The following is a 21,410-nucleotide window of genomic DNA, read 5'->3' as shown; positions in this document are numbered from 1 at the left end:
TGCTAGTGAAAAATAATAGGAAAACTTTCATCATTGGTTTTGAGTCAGCAGCCAAATCTGTACATGGCATTGCTCAATATCTTTTCAGCAACTACCCTTACATCAACTCCTTCCTAACCTTTAAGATCAACCAGGATCACATTGAGATTCTGTTTTCCACGATACGATCTATTGTGGAAAAGGTAGGGGGGCTATAACAATAACTCGGATGTGCAGTGCTTTAGATCTGCACTTCGAGCACTGCTTATAAAAGCAAATATCATACCAAGTCCCAAAGCTAACTGTATTGATCTGGATGTGAGCAGGCTTGAAAAAAACTGGCCAACTCATGCTACATTCTCTGGCTAGAAAGAGGAAGGAAGAGACAAAAGCTGAGGAAGGTGATGATAAGGAGTTCGTTGATTAGGAATTTTTTCTAACTCAAATGTGATGACTGTATCAAGTTTTTGACCGATGTAGAAATAGTGGGAAGTAGAAGTTGTGGTGACATAACCCTAATCTCAGTTAAAAACAGAGGAGGATTTGTGACACCATTGATAGGTCAAATATGTATTGCTGCAGAAAAGTGCTTACGCTCACACATGGAAAGCTATGGTATCACACAGAGAGCTTTTAAACAAGTAACATCACAGACAATAACATATATGTCTTATTACATAACTTCAATCAAGGATTTATATGCACAGTGCATGCCAACAGTCTACTCAAAACTATAGTAAATCGTTATATTAAAATCCGAATACACTATGCCGCTTCAAAGCAGGAATATAGTTCAACTAACCTTAGACAAAAACTATCTCGTCTAGTTATTTTCAGTCATGTCTGTTGGGTGTTTAATACAGTGGTCCAGCTTAATTGCTTCTAAATCTCATTTGATTCATTAGTTTGTTATTAGTTCAATTTCTATTTGGTCAATCTTTGTATTATCAATGATATAGAAGCTTCTAAATCATTGGTAATATTCATTACCATGTGTCTAAGATTTTTGCCTTTCTCATCCAGAGTCAGTTTTATATATTTTTAATAAAATATGCAGTCTCAGATGCACAAACTATGGAATAATTGTGCAGGTTTTTAGTGTTAGACTAGTAGGAATTCATAAATCAGCTGATTCACTCTACACATCACCACGACGTTGTGTCATGCTAATTATAGGCCTCACTTATTTTGATTATTCCCATATCTAGGGTTTACTATATCTATGGGAAAAATACAAATAATTTCTGCAGCGTTATTCGATTATCACAACTGACCAACAGGCTCGGCATGATTGTCAGACAATGATATGTACTCCTTCAAGCTAAGGCTAAAAAAATAAACGAATCTTTACGGTAAGTTATAAGATATCACTGCTAAAAGTGACAGCATTACGACAACGATAAAATAGACGCGTAAGAACAATAGACATGGCTTTATTGAATGTGTGAAGTATATTTGTGAAAATATTTCGACGAATAAGGTTGCAAGAAAGTGTAAACAGAAACCATCTCTCACAACTACATCACATTTGAGCCGTTTTGGAAAGGGAATCCAAACTACGGCGGTCTCGTGTGGCTGCGATTTGCTGTTCGTTTTTGAGCGTTTAAGAGCTTGTAATCACCTTTCCACATATTTTGCACTTACAACACAACAGAGTAAGACATGGTGATTCTTTTCATATCAAATAACTGTAATGTGAATTTTGTTGCAAGTCAACCTTTAATGAGTACAATCAGCTGACACAGAACTGGGTAGAACTGGCACTTTTAGCACACAGAACTGGCACTGGCACACAGAACTGGCACTTTTAGCAGTGCACCCACACGTTACGATGTCCCTGTTCAGAAATATTTTGGGACCCAAGTATATGCAGCGCGATACTTCTTTGTCTTTTTTCGTTAGAGCTAATAGTTCATCTCGAACTTGAAATTTGCCGATTTTTGTACTGATTATATACTTTACCAAAAGATATATGTTGCATCAACATTTCGTAGTTTATATACTTGGCATTTATTTTACATCTACACCAATTTGCTGTCCTAATTTATTTCCGTAGCTCCGAAGACATTTTCTTAGCCACACTACATTTTCTTAATTCTGATAATAGTGCATTAAATTATAGGTATTTCTACGCTAAATGGCATGTTAACTGAAACTCTAAGGAACAACGTTTTTTTTTGTCTTCGCCGCACTAGAGCTAATTTGTTTTTCGCAAAACGGTATCGACAATAATTTCTTTCGAAATCGAAATTTGGCGATTATATCGCAGTTCTGCTTCATCCGTTATAATAAAAATGGTTTGCAAACAGATGATGAACAGGGATAGAGTTTGAGTTAAAAGTTTACTAAAATGCATACGAAAACTTCTTTCAAATATGTTTTTAGTAAGCTAAATTCATATAAGTTAGATTCAGCTTATGTTACACATGTCTTTAAGGTAAGAACTCTGCGAGTAGAACATTGTAATGCTATATTCTTTGTAGATCATACCCACAAAATTCACCAAAGTTATTGTAGGAAACTATAGTTACTAAAGTTAACATATTGTTTCGTTACTACTTTTAATGATGATAATTTTGATGTTTTTTAACAGGCAGTTTTTTAACTTTGAAGGTTTTTAACATTGCATTAGATAATTACTATGAGTTTTTATTCCACTAATTGCCACTGGGTTTCTACACTACTATATGTCTATACGGTATTTTCACCTTATGATGCCAACACTGAAACGAACTAAAATAAGATAATCGTATACGAAGTAATTTTTCATTGTAATCATAGCTAAACAAATTATATTTAGCCATTACTTGCTAATGATTACACATTTCTATTTAAACACATCTACAGTTTTATTTTTCTTTCTAATTTATTTCAATGAAACACTTCTTTCATAATATGAAATTTAACAGTTGCAGTTGTTTCAAAAAGCTTGAAAACCTTTAGAGTTGTTTTTTTCCTTTTAATTCATTTGAACTGCTTAGAATTATTTTCGTATGATATAAAGTTTGAAAGTTAGAATGGTAAATGTTGTATACGGTATGTTAAATAAAAATATATTTTCTGTCCAAAAACTCTTTTGTTACAACGCCGTTTTTTTGTTGGGCAACGCCGGGTAGTACAGCTAGTTATTACACTATTTAGTAAAGAGAAGATAACCTCTGAACTGTTCTGAGATTGTTGATGAATTTCAAGTCTGAGCAAAACCTTAAAGGTTGACTTGCAACAAAATTCACGTTACAGTTATTTGGTATCAAAAGATTCACCATGTCCTACTCTGCTGTGTTGTAGCTGCAAAATATGTGGAAATGTGATTACCAGGTCTTAAAAGCTCAAAAATGAACAGTTAATCGCAGCCATCAAGAAAACGCCGTAGGTTGGAATCCCTCTCAAAATGGCTCAAATGTGACGTAGTTGAACATGATGTGCTTCTGTTTACACTTTCATACAATCTCATTCGTTGAAATATTTTCACAAATGTACTTCACGCATTTAATAAAACCATGTCTATTGTCTCTACGCGTCTATTTCATTAGCATCGTAATGCTGTCCACTGATCACTGATATTTCAAAACCTAGCCTAAAATCTAGTTTAATTTCTTAACCTTAGCTCAGGGGTTGCATATCATCCTCTGATGAACATGAAGAGCCTGTTGGTCACCTGTGATAGTCGAAAAATGCTGCAGAAATCGTTTGCGCCATTTTGCCAAAAATATGGGTCACATGATCAGATTACAACTAGATGATTAGACCAAGCTGAAATGAAAGTGTAAAGTATAAGGGCTTTCCAGTAGAACCTGAAGTTTATGTCATAAACTAGTGCTACGAGACATTTTATATTGAGCTTTTTATTGGCCTTTAATTTCCTGTGATAACATCGAGTTGAATAAGTCATCAAAATAAAGGAATTCCAACCTATGGCCGTTTTATAAACTGTTCGTTTTGCGCTTTTAAGAGCTTGTAATCACATTTCCACATATTTCGCAGAAAACTTCTCCCGTTGCAGAGAGAGTGAGCTAATATACGCCAGCCTTTCGATTGCAAATTATTCTGAGTTCTATGCTGGTTACTGCACTATGTACATCTGCTGGTTGACAACGTCTAAGTGCCAAAATGTGCTTGAGAATTGGCAATTGACTGGCCACTTGAAGGGATATTTCTCGATGCTATGTTATAATAATTATCAGAGGATAGCATAAGACAAGTATATTGACTGCTGCCATATGATTCAGTCGCCATGAATACTAAAGACTGGTTCACACTATATCGCTATATCTTGGCCTTGATTCTTTAATACTTTCGTGATCGTCGAGGATAGCATTGTTCCCACTACCACAAACTGATCCATTTTGCATCAGTGATGTAGCGTTCTCATTTTTCTTTTTAAATTTTTGTGAAGAAACCTTTTTGTTTTCGCATGACTGAAATCAAATACTAGTCTCGCAGCAACAGTCATAAACGAAAATGAATAGATCGCGCTATTGGCGACCGCAAATTAATATTGTCGAAATGGTAATCGTCGGTGCTTGGCGAAACATCGGGAAAGTTTGACAGCTGCAAACTTTCCCGAGGTGTTCGCGTTGCTTCGTCGATGCCATCGGTTTACGGTTCACATAATCGACGACGAACGACGTAAGGAAAACGCGGACCTGAGGCGATATAGCGTGAACCAGGCTTTAGGATTAGTTTCCACGACAAATCTACAACAAAATAGAAAAGAATTTATAATGAAATTATTAAACATTGATTAAAGCTTCATGATGACCAAGTAATATTAAGTTTTACACACCCATTTAGCGTTGAAGATACATCTATACTATTGGTCAGTTTTTGATAGAGAGTAATGATGTTTAAATTTGCAAAGAATATAGCTTGGGCCACTATTACTATTTACACATTCATCTATTTAGCCTTAACTTAGTTTTTGTTAGATCTGCTTTAGGTCAGTATCCCAAACAAATAGTATGATAAGGAATTATTACTACTCCAAATGACATAAGCACAAATAATAGTCAGTCACATTCTGTAAGCTGGCCATCTGCCTTCTTCCTTAAGCTTTTGGTTTGCCACTTTCATCCCTCGTCAAGCCTAACCTGTCAAGTTAATGTTATGAGATTACCAATAAGCTTTAGTATGTTGCTGAATAAGAGTGATGGATAAGCCTACTGCTGGCCGCTTAGGGAGTGCAAATGTTTAGTAGATAATTTACTAGCTGGATGTGTTGGAATGCCTGGCATGACTTGCCGATAAGGAAACCTGACTATGCTGATTCATGACTGAATAGGTTAAGGGTATGGTGAAAGTTTTACTGAGTCAATGGGTTGTACAACACTTTGATAAAAGTTTGGTAGAAAGTTGACCATACTGACCAACACCACCTTTGATAAAAAGCTGTATCTCAGGTTAAATTGCTTCGATTTCAACTCAATTTCAATTACAGCGGGCTAAAAGACATTTTTGTGACCTGACCTCTTTTGTATTGAAAATGATATGACCAATCACATATACATTTACACATACACATATACCACAAACCCATTCCTGTTTGCATGTTTGTGAAGCTGTATATCATTGCTTAAACAGACAATTTGGTCAGCTGTTTTGACAGGTTTTGACATCCTTAGAGGTGCAACATATTTCATAGTCAGATTTCAATGCTGGTGGCTGAAACTCTGCCATCTAAAAGAATGCCTGCACCCAGCCATTATGAGGCCATCTAAAATATGAATATTCTCCAACTAATAGTCAGGCCTCTGAGTAGGAGCTTGACCTTTGCTGACCTTTTTCAAAAAGAAGTTAACAGTAACTCATTGTTGGGCATCATAATACACTGCCATCAAAAATCATGATACCATCTAACACTTTAAGAGAGATTTGCTGGTAGCAATGAATTACCGCCGTAATTATGCTAAAAACTACCACAAACCATATACCATAAAATGCAAAATGTTTTAGCAATTAAAATGAAATGAGTTTTTAATAAGCAGCAATTGACAGTTTAGTTTATTTTTAAAAAATGCGTATGCAAATGATCTTGACAAAAACCAAAAAGCAAATTAGATTTGCTTTTTGCATTCTCAACCATATAATTTGTTGATACTATTGAAATGTAATTGGAACAACTCTTGTAAGAATTGGTAGCTCTATAGTGTTCAGTTTCATGTGGACTTGAATAATATAACAATCGTGGTTCATCTGTTGTAAAATAATATGATATAATATTATTGGTTACAAATTGGTCATCAATAAACTTAGCAGTACAGCGGTTTTTCTATCGAGTATATATAAAGATGTATGTATCATTCAAAACAGATGTTAATAAAGTGCATATACATACTTACCAGTAACTGGTATAATTCTTTATACCCACTAAGGTAGCTCATAATCCCTGTGTTAACTAAGTTCATAGTGATTGGATATACATGCAGTTGTATGTCTGTGAACTTCAAGATACTATGTTTGCATTCAAAATGTTACATAATATTACTTGTGACGAATATTCGACCACAAATAATAGGTATAACTAGGTTTGATCAAAGTGATCGTTATTGCTGTCACAGCATTATACTTGTATAAGGCCTTCTGTCTGCTAACCACAGCTAGTATCTTTTAACTAAAACCATAGACCTAAGTATAACTAATAAGTCTATGACTAAAATCAATGCTAAGTATAAACTATTTGATTGTTTGATTAGTGCGGTACCCAAATAGAATAGGAAAAGTTCTAAAAAGCTTAAGTTAACTTGAGGTATGTTCTATATCAGTTGAGAAGACCTAAAACTAATGAATAATATAATAATTTATAATAGAACTGCTTGAAGCCCAGGCTAAGTGTTTTTGCAATATATTCTCAACTTTTACAAGTGGACCGTACAAAGGTTTTTGACATTTCTTATGTAATACATTCTCATGGTTTTAATTTTTTGCAGTTGCTCTTACTATTCCAGTTAGTAGCAAGTGCTTCTTGGTGAGATTCTAAAATAGAAGGCATATTTGCCAATTCACAAAGGTTACAAACAGATGTCTGTGGCAATACATTATCTGTAGTCATGTAATGTTTCCTCCACTCGTGGTACCTGTTATAGGCAGCATCATCTTGCATCAGATGCTGTAGGTATTTTCCAAGCTCTTTAATAGAAGAGAAGTTATAGGCGTGTATGAAGGAGTCAGGCGGAGCCACGCGTGTGTAGTCATCTATCGAAAAACCACCGACTACTACAGGAACAAAATGGCCGTCGGAGTGAAGCCTTTTCCAAAACTTCTCAGTTATATAATCTTTACATAGAGAGTTTTCGAACGCTAAAAAGAACTTATATTTAGAATGTAGAGAGCTTTCACATTTTATATCACCTCGGTGACAAGGTAAATTATGAGTGCAACCTCCAAATATATCTACTTCAATGTACTGCCCAAGTTCTTTCATAGTCTCTAATCGGTTATATCCCGCAGACGTACAATGCGAGACGTAAGCATATGCACCTTTTGTTTTTCCCTGAGCAAAATCTATATTTGGGTTGGATTGTTTATCAGCTACCTTTGGTTTCATTTCTCCCCAAGGCCAGTAAACCGTACTGTCTCTCGTATAAGTCATAGTACCATTGAAATGGTTAAAGACTTTCTTCCAGGGATACAGAACAGGTGGTTCATGACTATATACAATCCATATTTGAGATTTGAGATGAAGTCCATAAACTTTACTTACAATAGTTGACCGATGTTCTATCAACACCACATCAGCTTCCACAATATCAGTGTAGTCGTGGCTGAATGTATAAACGCAGTTGCTATAGTTGCACTGACTGAAGTCCATTTGATCTTTGAACATTCTGTTGAAAGCTTGGGCTTGTTGGTCATTCGGGGTTGGCTGGTAAATAATCCTAGTAGGATCCTGTGAGGGAACAGGAAATGAAGTCTTCACTAGTTTGTCTTTGGTTGACTCTGAATCGACTTGTATGGTCCCTAGCGATATCTTGTCAGTTTCATGTACATATCTCACACCTCCCTCGATAACAAGAAGATGGAAATGTTGAGTTGTTGAAAGATTAGTCGTGCTGTAAAGCAAGATTGTTAGCAGAGTTATAGACACTAAAGCTATTAGCTTTTTACTAGTAGACGTCCCTTCCAACATGCTCGGCTTGGTTCACTACAAAATTGAAAGTATATGCTACTACTAATTCTACCTGCTCACTAATGAATGAACTCACTCTCACAGACAACTTACTATGGATTGCGTATGCATACAAGACTGGATGATAATGCATCCAATCAATTGCCAGCAATCAATTGCCAGCGCAGTCATGGAAAGCCTCAACATTCAAGAGAAGTGAATTATGTAACATAAGCGAAAGATTTATGCAGTTCTTTTAGCTTGTTGTTTGTACATGAAGAATTGGTAAAAATACATGTTAATCCCAGATTACATGATATCGGCTATCAGCTATCCAGATATTAGTTATTGCGTTCAAGTTACAGCATTACGCATCTCTATTCTGTCAGTCTCTTTGCAACAACAGACATTCCTTAAGCTTGATATGAGCCTTTTAATTGAGATCCAATTGTGTCAATTTAAATCTTGAAACATCCTGGCCATCAAGTCACTTCAAACATCAAAAACAATTGAGAATAATAAAAAAATACTGATACTTTCTGATAAAATGCTCTAAAATTTAGTACACATTCAGATTTAAAAACAAATGACTGTATTAGATTGATCGAATTAAAATCAAATCAGCTAATCTTTGGAATTCTTATATTATAAGAATAATACATATAAAAAAATTTACGTATGATGACAAACCTTACAAAGATCGTAGGTAAATATTTCTTCATGTGTTATTCGTGTAATGTAAGAATTCCCAAGACATGTTTTGGTGCTTGAGGCGATCTGATGGCAGGGATGTTTGAAGAATAAAATTGACACACCTTGATCTTAGTTAAAACGCTCAGATCAAGCATTAGAGATGTATGTAGTTGCAAAGAGGCTGACAGAATCGAGATGTGTAATGCTGTATGTAACTCAAACAGACAAGCTGATATCAACTACGACAACTGTATATGTCAACGATATATTTTGAAGATAATTTTCCTTCTGAGTGTTTTAACCATGACCATGTTTTGCCGATTTTAACCTTTAAACATCTTAGCAATCAAATCACCTCAAACATATAAAAAATCTCAAAAAAACAAAAAAAATTCTTTATTTCAGAATAAAATTTACTAAAATTCGATGCAAGTTTATTTGTAGAGTTCCTTTAAATGATTCAGTATTTTCAATGCAACAAAAATTATTTAAAATATGTTATTAATAATTATTAATATACTAATAATTATTAATAATAACATGTTACTGTTATAATAATAGCAAGATTATTAAAAATTATGCTATTAAAACTCAATGTTATCAAATGTTATTAAATAAGTTAAGATATCTGCCAGAAAGGGAACAACCGCTATTCTAAATAACAACATAAAAGATTAGAAGCAAACAATATTAAAAGTAATACTTTTAATCAAGTTGAGACCTCGCTTTACTAATTTTTTATTATTTTATTGGAAACAATATAATTTAAACATAATTGTTTAAAAATAAAGCAAGAAGCATAGGAAAGAACAACTGTAGGAGTTTAATTAAAAAAATTGCCAACATTTTGGTGCAGGCTTACTTGTAGTTTATGTGTAGCACATGCGCCTGCAGTTTATAATGAAATGCTTTTAAGAGTTGATGGAACATTGTTATATAGTTATGCATTTAAAGCACATGTTATACAGAGGCCACAAATTGTACATACCTACAATTTGATTATTGGGATGACATATTCATATTTTATTTGTACTTGGAAGTAACTTTCAAATATGGTGTACAGGTAGTTTTTTGATTGACAAGGACTTTGATTAGCCTGACTCCAACTACCGTTAAACTTGTATTTGAATGCCACTTCTATTTGAGCGTCACTATGAAAAAAGGGTTGAAAAATAGAGTGCCACCCTTTAATTGAACGCCATTTCTATTTGAACGCCACTTCTATTTAACTGATACTATGTGACATTCTTGATCTTCACGGACCCACAATACCGAGTTATCAATAGAAAAAGTGTCCACAAAACCGTACTAATAGTTACTCAATTGCATCAATAGCAATTAATTAGTTTGTTGTTTCTATTTGTTGCGAAGTCCATTTTTCCAATTTAAGTCTTTGGGCTTTTTTCGTCAGAAAATTAGTTGGCAAGACCATAGAAATAATTAGCGGCTGTATCAGGCTGATAGTAGTTCCTACGTTAACGCTGTCTTGATACTTCTATGTATGTGAGAAAAGTTTTCGCATATATGGTGGAAAATGTGCTTTTGCGTATTTCGAAGCAAACATTTCAAGGCTATTATGATTATATAAGTCTTTTTATTTGCGCTAAAAGTTTCTATTCAAAATGGTATCACGTAAATTTTTGCTCTGCTAAAAAATTGTTTGAAAGCTAATATCGCCTAGCGGAGAAGGAGAGGAGGTGAAATCGGAAAACACTGTGAGTTATTGAACAGCCAGAAGAATATGGAATGGTTTCAAACAAAGGCAACAGGAGAATACAATTGGCGAGCAAACGATGCTAATATTTTTGTTTTAAAAATACTAATATTTGTTCTAATATGTTAATTTTTTGTTTCTGGATGTATTTACAGTTTGATTATGTTACTTGTTTTTTAATATATATTTGCAGCATTTGATAGATTATTATTATTACAAAACTTATAAATTTGCATACTTATAGCATATTGTTTGATAGCATGATTGCAGTAATCTGAACTCGGCTTAAAATGGATCGACGCTTGTAACTCTTGTTCTATTGCACATAAAAAGCCAGTTTGGCTGCAAACTGTAACAAACATTGGTGAGTGCAATGAACTTTTATGCAACATTAGTAAATATAGTTATAAAAAGAAAATGTACCTTCAAAGTTAAAACGAAATAAAAAACTTAAAAGCTGGCAATGTAGGCTATAAGATCATTGTTGGTTAATTGCAAGCAATAGATATCAACTGAAAGAGACATGTATCAGCTTCCTCAAGCATATTTATTTAAAAAATTTACAACAGTTTGGAAGTAAGTTAGTAGATTTGTTGCCTCTAAAAGGGTTAATGTCGCACCGCCCAAAGAAGAGTGAAAAATATAGACAACATTCGATCCGCCCGTGGAAAAATTAAACATCTTCTCAACATCCTGACGAGGTGTTTGAAAAACACAATGCCCTTTATTTGAACTTCACCTCGAATAAAGTGCCACTCCAAAGGAAGGGTTGAAAAATAGAGCTCCATGACATTCCAATACAGGTTTTACAGTATCCCTCTACTACTGGTTGGCTAAAACTTCATAACCTGAACTGCAGTTCCATCATAAATGAAGCAGACGATGAGGATGTAGTCTATAAAGCTTTAGTCTTTATATTGCGCTGAAATAGATAAGAATTAAGGCTAAAATCAATCAAACTACTAGATAGCTACAGGATTTCAGGGCTGTCTGATTTATGGGTGGAACAAAACCAAGTCAGGCATTTTTATCAAAGCAGTCACATAAGGAATGGTGTGTGGCCAAGCATAAATTGAAAACTCATTGGCAATCACAAAATGGTTCATTCAGAAGTTACCCTCTCTTTAATGTAGTGAAACGGTGATGAAATATTGTTTACATCTTAGTACTACAGTACATTACAACAGTATTTGTAATTCCTTCAGCCACCCTAAGCATAGCCTCAGTTATAATCATAGCCTTAGGTATAATTAGGTTATAAATGCTGATATTCATGCTCTGTATAAACCTTCAGTGATATAATGATTTTTTAAGCATTTGCCTCACCCTAAACAACATACATATATATATCCCATAAAGAAATGGGACAACTCTGAAATACAAAGATAATTGTTGTTGATAGGGTAGAGTATAATATTTATTTATTTTACAAATGTGTTTACAAGAAAATTGTATCTAAATTATCTTTTGTAAAACCTGCTTTAGTTCATATACAGTTTACAGAGATGCTTTTCATTTAAGTCAGTAAGGTCAAGGTCCATCATGGTGGCAGGTTTAAACTTTTATCGCTGATATCAACTTTGAAAATATCGGTACGTTTTTTTATAAAATTAATGCCAGCTGCGGGCATTGAAATGATTGACGATAATCTAGATGATATCAAAGAAAAATCTATGAGTACCAAGTTTTATGCGGTAGCCGATGGTCACAAGCCTGGTATTTATGACAATTGGAACTTAGCTGAAAAGCAAGTCTACCGCTGTAATGGGCAATGCTTCAAAGGCTTTCCTACTTTAGCTAAAGCTGAGGAATTTATGCTAGCCAAATCAAAATTTAACCCTCCTGATTACTATGTTAAGGACAATTCTATTCTTACTCTCAACTCTACGATGAACAGCCTTAGTTTACCAGATAGTCCCACTACTACAAAACCTACTGATGTTGACTCTTGTAGTAACTGCTCAAAGCTGGAGAAAGCGGTCAGTCAGCTGACAAAAAGAATCTGTAAACTAGAAAATCAGCTACCACCATGAAACAATATTCTACCGTCATCTACGGGTACCAAACTAGAAGAGCTTGAAGCCACCCAAAATAAATTCTTTAACATTTCAACTTACTGGTATAAAAAATCAAATCAGACTTATGCCAATGTTTGCACCACGCAAAAAGAACATCCAAATCATAACGCTCACATACAACCATTCGCACTCCAATATCCACTAATCAACAGAAATACTCATACAAACAGAAATCCTGTAGTAAACTCTTCAACTGATCCTGCTACTGCTACGCCTCTAGCCAACAGAAACAATGCTCGTCAACTCAAACCAAGTGAAACATCTACTACAGTATTTAAACCTGAAATTTGTATTGTCATAAGCCCATGTGAAGAAAACGTCGCCAAAAATCAATTCAAACACACTAAACAAGGCCCGATACGGCGTATGTTATGTGTTAACCATGGTCCTCTCATAATAGACATGGTCAACAGATACAATTTTTACTCGTCAGATCCGAGATTTAAAGTACAACTTGAATCTCAAGAGACAGCAGCTAAGATCACCAGAAACTGGAAAGCCGATAGCTTGGGTGGCTCTGTTATTAGAATGACTATCGACACCAAAGACTCATTGGAACACATTGGTATGGTAAAATGAGTTCCTAAAGATATACCTGACTCAGAAATATTTGATGCCATACAAAATAAATATTCCGGTGCCTCATTTTCTAGGCTTTTCAAAGACCAGCAACCACTACGTACACTCAAAATAACATTTAAAGATGAACTCCAGCTGAAAAAAGCAGTAAAAAATAGCCAATTAATTTCCAACTTAAACATGATCTTCAGAGTAGAGCATCTCTATGCCAACATAAACCACAATAGACACAACAATGTTTGTAAAATTTGTCGGATTACCCATTGCTCACGTAAACATACCAGGACTTCTTAACAAAATAGATGATGTAAAATATCTAATCAATAAATACAATTGTAAAATTTTTCATATTTTTGAAACACTGTTAAGCAACTCAATAAGTAGTAATTTGTTGTATATTCCTGGTTATGTAATACAGCGTAAAGATAGAATAGGTAGGCAGGTGGTGGTGTTTTGACTTATGATCACTCTTCTATCGACTTCATCTCGCTACCTGATCTTGATAACAATCTAACTGAATCTATTACTGTAAAAATCTCTCAACCATGCTCGAAACCATTTCTCACCTCGATTGTTTACCGGCCTCCTAATTCTCCTGGTACATGCTCAGTCCCGTTTGAAAATTATATATCAAATTGTAAAGACATTTGCCATGAACTTATCATCTTAGGTGACCTTAATATAAATCTACATGCTCCCAATCTCAAATGGAGTAATATTTTAAAACAACTGGATCTAATTCAGTTAGTCAAACAAAACACTCGAGTTCAACAAAATTTCAATCACTTATTGACTGCATATACACAACAAAACCAGATAACATTCATCAATCAGGTGTACTCAAAACTGGTTGTGAGTGATCATCATTTAATCTTTGTATCTCGTAAGTTAGGCACCTCAAGTACAAGAACTAAAACACTTCAAAGACTAACATATTTTGACTGGAAAAGCTTCTCAATTCAAGCTTTTCAAGAAGAATTAAAAGGAGCTGACTTGTTAACTCTTTACCAATCACCTTCCGTTGAGACTATGCTTAACTCATTTACTTCTAAACCAAACTCGATTATCTTGCATCACTTAAAAATCAAGACCAGATTTGTCAAGTCCTCAACTCTTCCCCCCTGGTTGGACAGTGAAATTCTGAAAAATATGGAAAAGAGAAATAAACTTAAAAGTCAGCAGTTATGGAACGAATATAAAACACAAAGAAATTACACGACAAATCTAATGCGTAAAAAGAAGAAATTTTATATTTCTAACTTAATTTCAGAGTCAAAAGCTAAGCAATCCAAGAAGCTGTGGCAAGTTATGCGCAACACTAACAAAAACAACACTAATCCAGATATGTCATCAGAAACTGATATCCATGAACGCTCGTTGGGTAATGCATTTAACAAACATTTGGTCAACATTTCTAGAAATTTAAATATCGAAAACGAACGCAGTTGGACTCCTAATTCGCATAGCTATTCACATGCTTCAGATACTATTTCACCTATACATACAACCGACGTAGTAAACGTACTGCATCGCATTCGTTCAGACAAAGCTACAGGTATTGACAATATTTCAATTCGAATTCTCCTCATATCACTGCCATTCATAATCATCCCGCTCACAGATATCACACAGAGCCCCCACAGAGCCCCCTGTGACGCATACGTAACATAACATTTGAGCAGCTGTGGTGCCTTGTAAAATTATCATTTTCTTATTCAATTTATCTAGAGTACATAAACTGTCCTATATTTTACATACATAGACAATTTTTCCCTAGTATACTGGGTTGTGCATTCCTAGCCCATCCTGAAAAAGAGCAGGTGCCACATTGCCAGCCACTGACACGAAATGGATAGAACCTTCAAATAATCTCAAGTCCAAATTGCATTTCCACTGCCAAAATCATCCTTAATATTGTTTAACAGGATCTGTACTTTACTCAAAATAATTATGTAATAAATCCTTTGATTTATTGGTTCTTTTCATAAGAAAAATTAATTCATGTTACACCGGTGTAACAGTGGGCCTTTGTTCTCATTTCCTGCACTTCCTAGCTTATAGTTGAATTATGGCTGACAAACATGCATTGTAAAACTAATATGCATTGGCTAATATGTGGTAACAATAATATGCACTGGTGAAGTAGAAATGCCGTCTAATTATGTAGTTCTTTCTGTGTTTAAACTGAGGGTCGTCACCGATACAAATGGATTATCAAGTAAGGTAAAGGTGGATATTCTTTGCACCAAGTGAGTTGTTTTGACGATGGTATATAAGTTGAGGAGAACTTGAAAAGCGCATAGTCACATTCTGTAGTTGAGCATTGTGAGTACTGTGAAATAGTAGTTCAGTGTAATTAAATTTGTGAATTTTGGTGGTAACCAACATGGCTTCTCGATCTCGCGTGAAAGTAGAGGATATACTAGAAATTATTGACCGCGACTACAGTGAAATTGAAGATTATGAGGAGAGTGATTCAGATGAAGATTGGCATCCAGACTTGCAGGTATTTATTTGTGAATGCTTTATATGTAGGCGTAAGCGCAGCTGGTCTCGATATAATTGTTGCTTTAGGGTGCTAAACTTGTCCTTCGACAACAAAATTAACATCTATAACATTGTTTTTTGATCTACTGTAGACTATTGGTGGTAATGATTGCGAGCCAAGTGATGAAAGTGATGAAGAACCTTTATGTAACACAGTGCAGGCAACTGCACCTACAGCCGGCAATGTACCAAAAAGAGTCCGGCCCTCATACCGCTGGAGGAAAAAGGTCTTTTAACCACCAATTTTGGCATTCACCGGTGCCAAAATGGAGGCTCCAGCTAACCAAAATATAAAAACACCCTATCAGTACTTCCAACAATTTGTGATTGCTGATATGGTTGATGGCATGGTTGACAATACCAACCTCTACAGCACACAAAAAACGGGAAAAAGCATCAACACCACGAAGAAAGAAGTAGAGTAGATGATGGGAATGTAATTTCATATGGGCCTTGTACGAATGAGCAGCGTGAGACAATACTGGGAACAAGGTACCAGCTATGTACCAGTAAGTAGTGTAATGCCACGGAATAGGTTCCAACAGCTTACTACCCAACTGCACTTTGTCAACAATAGCAGCATATTAGATGAACAGAAGAAAGACAAGCTTTGGAAAATTCGACCATGGTTAGACAGTCTGAGGGATCAGTGCCTAAAAGTAACAGCAGAAGAGCACAACTCAATTGATGAAATGATGGTACAGTATCGAGGAACAACCAACCCAATCAGGCAGTATATAAAAAGCAAATCACATCCATGGGGATTCGAGGTATGGGGTAGAGCTGGTACCGGCGGAATGCTCTTTGACTTTGACATTTATCAAGGTGGCGATGGCACCCGAAGCCACCTTGGCCAAGGTGGAGATGTAGTGATGAAGCTTGTCTCTACACTAGCAAAGAATTCAAACTATAAGATCTATGCAGACAATTTATTTACCAGCGTTCCACTCCTGGAGAAACTTTTAGGGTGGGGATTACAGTACACTGGCACTGTCAGACAGAATCGGCATCCAAACTGTAACATCAAAGGTGAAAAAGAGCTCAAAAAGGAAGGCAGAGGGTAATTTGACTTTCGGGTCGAAGACACTCACAACATTTCGGCTGTTCGATGGTTTGACAACCGAGCAGTGACATTGCTTTCGACCCATACCTGTGTAGAGCCATTGCGCATGGCTGAAAGATGGGACAAGAAGGTAAAGAAAAAGGATTGATGTTTTTATGCCTGCAATTGTGGCAGATTACAACAACCACATGGGTAGTATTGACATACTCGACTCCTTTCTGGCAAAGTACCGATTTAGAATACGGTCTAGGAGATGGTATATCTACCTCTTTTGGCAATTTCTCTCAGTGGCTCTGGTCAATAGTTGGCAAATGTACAAGCGAGAATGCCGCTTGTTGCAGTTTCCAGACAAACAAATGCTCCCGCAGCGCAAGTTTTAGGCTATAATAGCTGAGTGCCTGGTATCAGTTGACAGCGACAAGAAGCGTGGCCGACACACATCTTCTAACCCGCTGATAACCAAGCAAAAGGTTGTGAACATTCCATGTGCTGATGTGAGAAAAGATCAAGTGGCCCATTGGCCAGCAAAGAGTGAAAAGAGAGGAAGGTGTAGGCTGTGTGAAATAAATAACACTAACACAATGTGCAGTAAATGCGGTGTGCGGTTGGGCTTTGTGGCCGGACGTAATTGTTTCGTGGACTTCCATGCGTAAGAGTTGTCATGTACATGATTCAAAAAGGTCCTGCTCAACTGTAACAGTTCACAATCTTATTGTCCTACCATTTATGTCATTTCAGTGATACTGGCACATGCAATTTTATAATTATAATAAAACATTCAATATTCAACTCTTGCTCTTAATTTACACTGTAATGCCCAATGTGACATATTTGTCACAAAGCAAAAAACATTAAAAAAAGTCATGATGAATTTTTTTCTTTTTACCCTTGCAAAAAGGAAGCTGAAACAAACTAGATTACAAAAGAAAACTTTTTTTCATCATGGCTTCAACCATCTGGGTTCTCCGGGGTTAATTAATTAATAGAGCTATTACGGAAGCAACTTTCGCTGAACTATAGAAAACTGTTATAGTTACCCCACTACAAAAGGGTGGTGATAAAAAAAATTTATCTAATTATAGACCCATATCAGTACTTCCTATACTTTCTAAAATTTACGAAAGACATATACTTACTGCGCTTCAAATACACTTAGCAACAAAACTATAAGCAGCTTACAGTCAAGATTTAGAAAAAAAACACTCTTGCATCACTACCATTCATCATCTCTACTCCACCTTGTCAAACAGGGTCAAAAACAAAAATTCTTGAGTCATTATCTTTCTTAACTTTCAAAAAGCTTTTGACATGGTTAATGATAATATCCTTATTTCAAAATTTGCAAATTAGGAATAACTGGTAAATTTCTTGACACCATCAGGTCATATCTGAATGGATGGCACAAATACTTGAAAATGAAAATATCTGCTCAGATGCTCTTCCTATAGCTACTGGCGTTCCACAAGGCTCAATTCTTGCACCCACACAGTTTCAAATTTTTATAAATGAGACTTATTTAAATTACCACACAACAGCACACCTCATGCTTATGCTGACGTCTGACGATACCTCATTCTCTATATCCGAAACTGACCCTTCGTGCCTCCGATCTAAAATGAATTCAGACCTAAGACTTATCCAATAGTGGTGTGTAACAAATCAGATGCCTCTTAACATTTCGAAATCTCACTATATCTTAGTAAATCCACCATTGAATTTCCACCAGACAATTTCTATATCCTACAGTACCCTAACAAGACAATCTACTTCTAAACTACTTGGTTTTATCATCAATGACTCTTTATCATGGCTAGACCACATCTCATTCATTTCAAATAAAATATCATCTAACCTACGTTTATTTTATAACATTCGTCATCTTATGTACTTTGATACTGTCAGACTATATTACTATAATTTTATCCCTGCCTATCTTACATATGGCCTACATTTGTTCTACCCCACCAAAACCTGTAAAATATACCAACACACTATTTATGTTACAAAAAAAAGCTTTGTGACTTATATGCAAAGACCTAAACATACCTCATAAAAATCATCACTTACCACCTACCAACTTGATAACAAGCACTACTGATGTTCTTCCCTTACCTAAGCTATCACAGTACTTTACCTGCCTCACTGCTCATTCAATACTCCACAATAACTGCCCTAAATATCTCAGCTATAGCTTTCAAACCGTAAACCATGGTCACAAAACCAGGACCAGATATAAGTTACCTAGTGCCATAAACCACAACAAACTCAACAGTAACCTGCTAAATTCATTTAATAACCTCTGCACTCATTTAAGAACTCTTCCTCTGCAAAATTTAAAATGAAACTCAAACTACATGTACACCTACTATTCTCTGACCAATAATACCATTCACCATTTAGCCTTACTTATTTTAAAATTTTTATATGATACATTGTTTTCATAACTAGAAATTTGTTGACATAGATATGCATAACTATTTTCTCAGAGCTTTTATTTGTCCACTTGTTGTTTAAACAGTACTCAAATCAATCCTCAAGCTTGCTTTTTACATATTTTATGCATTCAGTTCCAACATTATTATATTAGTTAGACTATTCATTAGCTTTTTAGTTAAACCAATGATATACAGCCCCCCATATGGGGATGTATATCATTGGTTAAACTATAGTTTCTTTGTGTTGCTCTTTTTTATTTTTTGTTGTACACTGCTTTTTAGTTAGTTTACTTGCTGTGGTACCATGTGGAAAACATGTTGTAAAATATGACTAATGATTAACACAATAAAGATTGCTCATATATATTCATTATGATTTATGTGAAGATTTTGCTTCGTAAAACGTAAGAAATTCCATATAGCGTATAGCGCCATGTTAGGCGAGTTTTAAAAATTGATTTGAATGTTAGTTTATTTTGCCGCACTTGCAAAAGAAAAAACGACGTAGGGCCTACTCATAGCGTTATATTTAATACATAACGTGTATATAACTATTGCGACATTCTAGTTCGTCGTAAAAGATGGTCACTTGAGTCAACAAAACAGACAATAGGTAGCTGCGCAATTGTTTACAAAGACATACGATGGTACATAAAACAATCGATTGATGCAGATGTTACAGCGTCGATCTAACAATCTGAATGTCACGAGTTGGAGTATCGTCGAAAGTTATCTTTTATCCTAACCTTGACCCCTAAACACAGACGACGAACTGGTAGAATCGTTTTTCGTAGTAAAAAGATTTTGTTATTTGCATTATTGTAGACGTACAATATATTTGTTATTAGTTTCACTTTGCAGTATAAACCTTGTTGTTTAGAATAGATAAGCAAACCATTGCAATTTAACGTCGACAATGTGCAAACCCCATCAACTCGTTGTAAAAAGTAGTGAGATTGATCATGAAAAGGAAAAAAGTTGTCAATGCAAACCGATAGTACTGCAGTTACAATACAGCCTACAATTTTAAAGAGTTAAGTCCAAATTCTTCCTGTTGGCATGGTAAAAGAGATGAGCCTAAAAAAACTTGGAACGGATTAGGCAATTTACACGTATTTTAATTTTCTTATAACGTAAAATCCCTATAACGTTGTACCGTTTGGTACTTTGTATACATGTATATATGTATAATTTATTATTGTTCTCAGTAGTACTATTCTTGCATTTTATCTTGTATTGTATTCCTCTTAAAAATCCTATTGCCAAAACTTAATACTCGTTTTTAATCATAATCAATTATATTTTTTAGGTGGTGGTTTTCTTTTTACTTTTTACTAACGATCTCCGTGGGTGGGCTAGAATAGGCCCGTTTTTAGACATTGCCTTATAGGAAAAATACGAACTTATATAGCGAAGGAAGAGCAAAAACTAATCTATCCAATGGTACCAAGGACATTGAGATTAGACCAACGGCCGCCGAGTTACGGATGTTTGAAGATCGCCATTATAACTATATATTGTGGTGGATTTTGTGTTGGATCCAGCGACCAACACGTAGAGGCGACCTGGGTCGGCTTACTCTACCGGTCTGCATTCACCTTCCACAGGGGCCGTGTAAGTGTTGCCCGTTGACCAACACGCGGAGGCGACTCAGTCGGCTTACACCACCGGTCTACTACAACCACCTTACACGGGGAATTGCTCCCTGAGTGATATTATGCTCGTTCGACAAGGTCGACCTGAGGTCGACCGGGGTCGACAGTGTTTCTATACTCTACTCCCAAAGCACAGTCCGTAGACTGAGGCTTGGAGTAAATAAGTGCTCAGTATGATTCTGTTATTGCGCAAGGTAACAGAAGAGTGTGGGTCCAAATGCAAAGCATGTATTGAACAACTTCTAGGCCGATAAACACGGCCTTAAATATAACAGAATATGCAAATGAGGTGGCTAGGGCCAACCTCCTCTAGGGGCGTGACTATATAAAATAACACAAGAGAACACAACTCTAATGATAATAACCAAAAAGGAGATGGTACTGCAGGTTTCCATCACACACGCCGCCCCTATAGACGACTACCGGCTATATATATATAAAAAAAAACCACAAGAAAAGAAAAAAAACACAAGAAATATAGGAACACACCAACTAGCTACAACAAAACAGACAAAGAAAAGGGAATATAATAATATGAGAAACCGCAATTACTAAATACCAAG

At 35.5% G+C, this 21,410-nt stretch overlaps 2 protein-coding genes across 2 annotated transcripts in view; both read right to left on the bottom strand.

The window, feature by feature from the left end:
• The window catches only part of LOC137401473 (disks large homolog 1-like), a 234,559-nt gene that overhangs the window by 63,786 nt on the left and 149,363 nt on the right, over nt 1-21,410 (bottom strand). The gene's annotated exons all lie outside the window — the stretch shown is intronic.
• LOC137401684 (alpha-(1,3)-fucosyltransferase C-like) lies at nt 6,739-8,152 on the bottom strand. Its single transcript, XM_068088143.1, has one exon. The coding sequence runs from the start codon at nt 8,102-8,104 to the stop codon at nt 6,884-6,886; it is 1,221 nt and encodes a 406-aa protein (XP_067944244.1). The 5' UTR covers nt 8,105-8,152; the 3' UTR covers nt 6,739-6,883.

Source organism: Watersipora subatra, chromosome 8, assembly GCF_963576615.1.
Source record: "Watersipora subatra chromosome 8, tzWatSuba1.1, whole genome shotgun sequence".
Classification (NCBI taxonomy): Eukaryota; Metazoa; Bryozoa; class Gymnolaemata; order Cheilostomatida; family Watersiporidae; genus Watersipora; species Watersipora subatra.
This window is presented reverse-complemented; position numbering and strand designations above follow the sequence as displayed.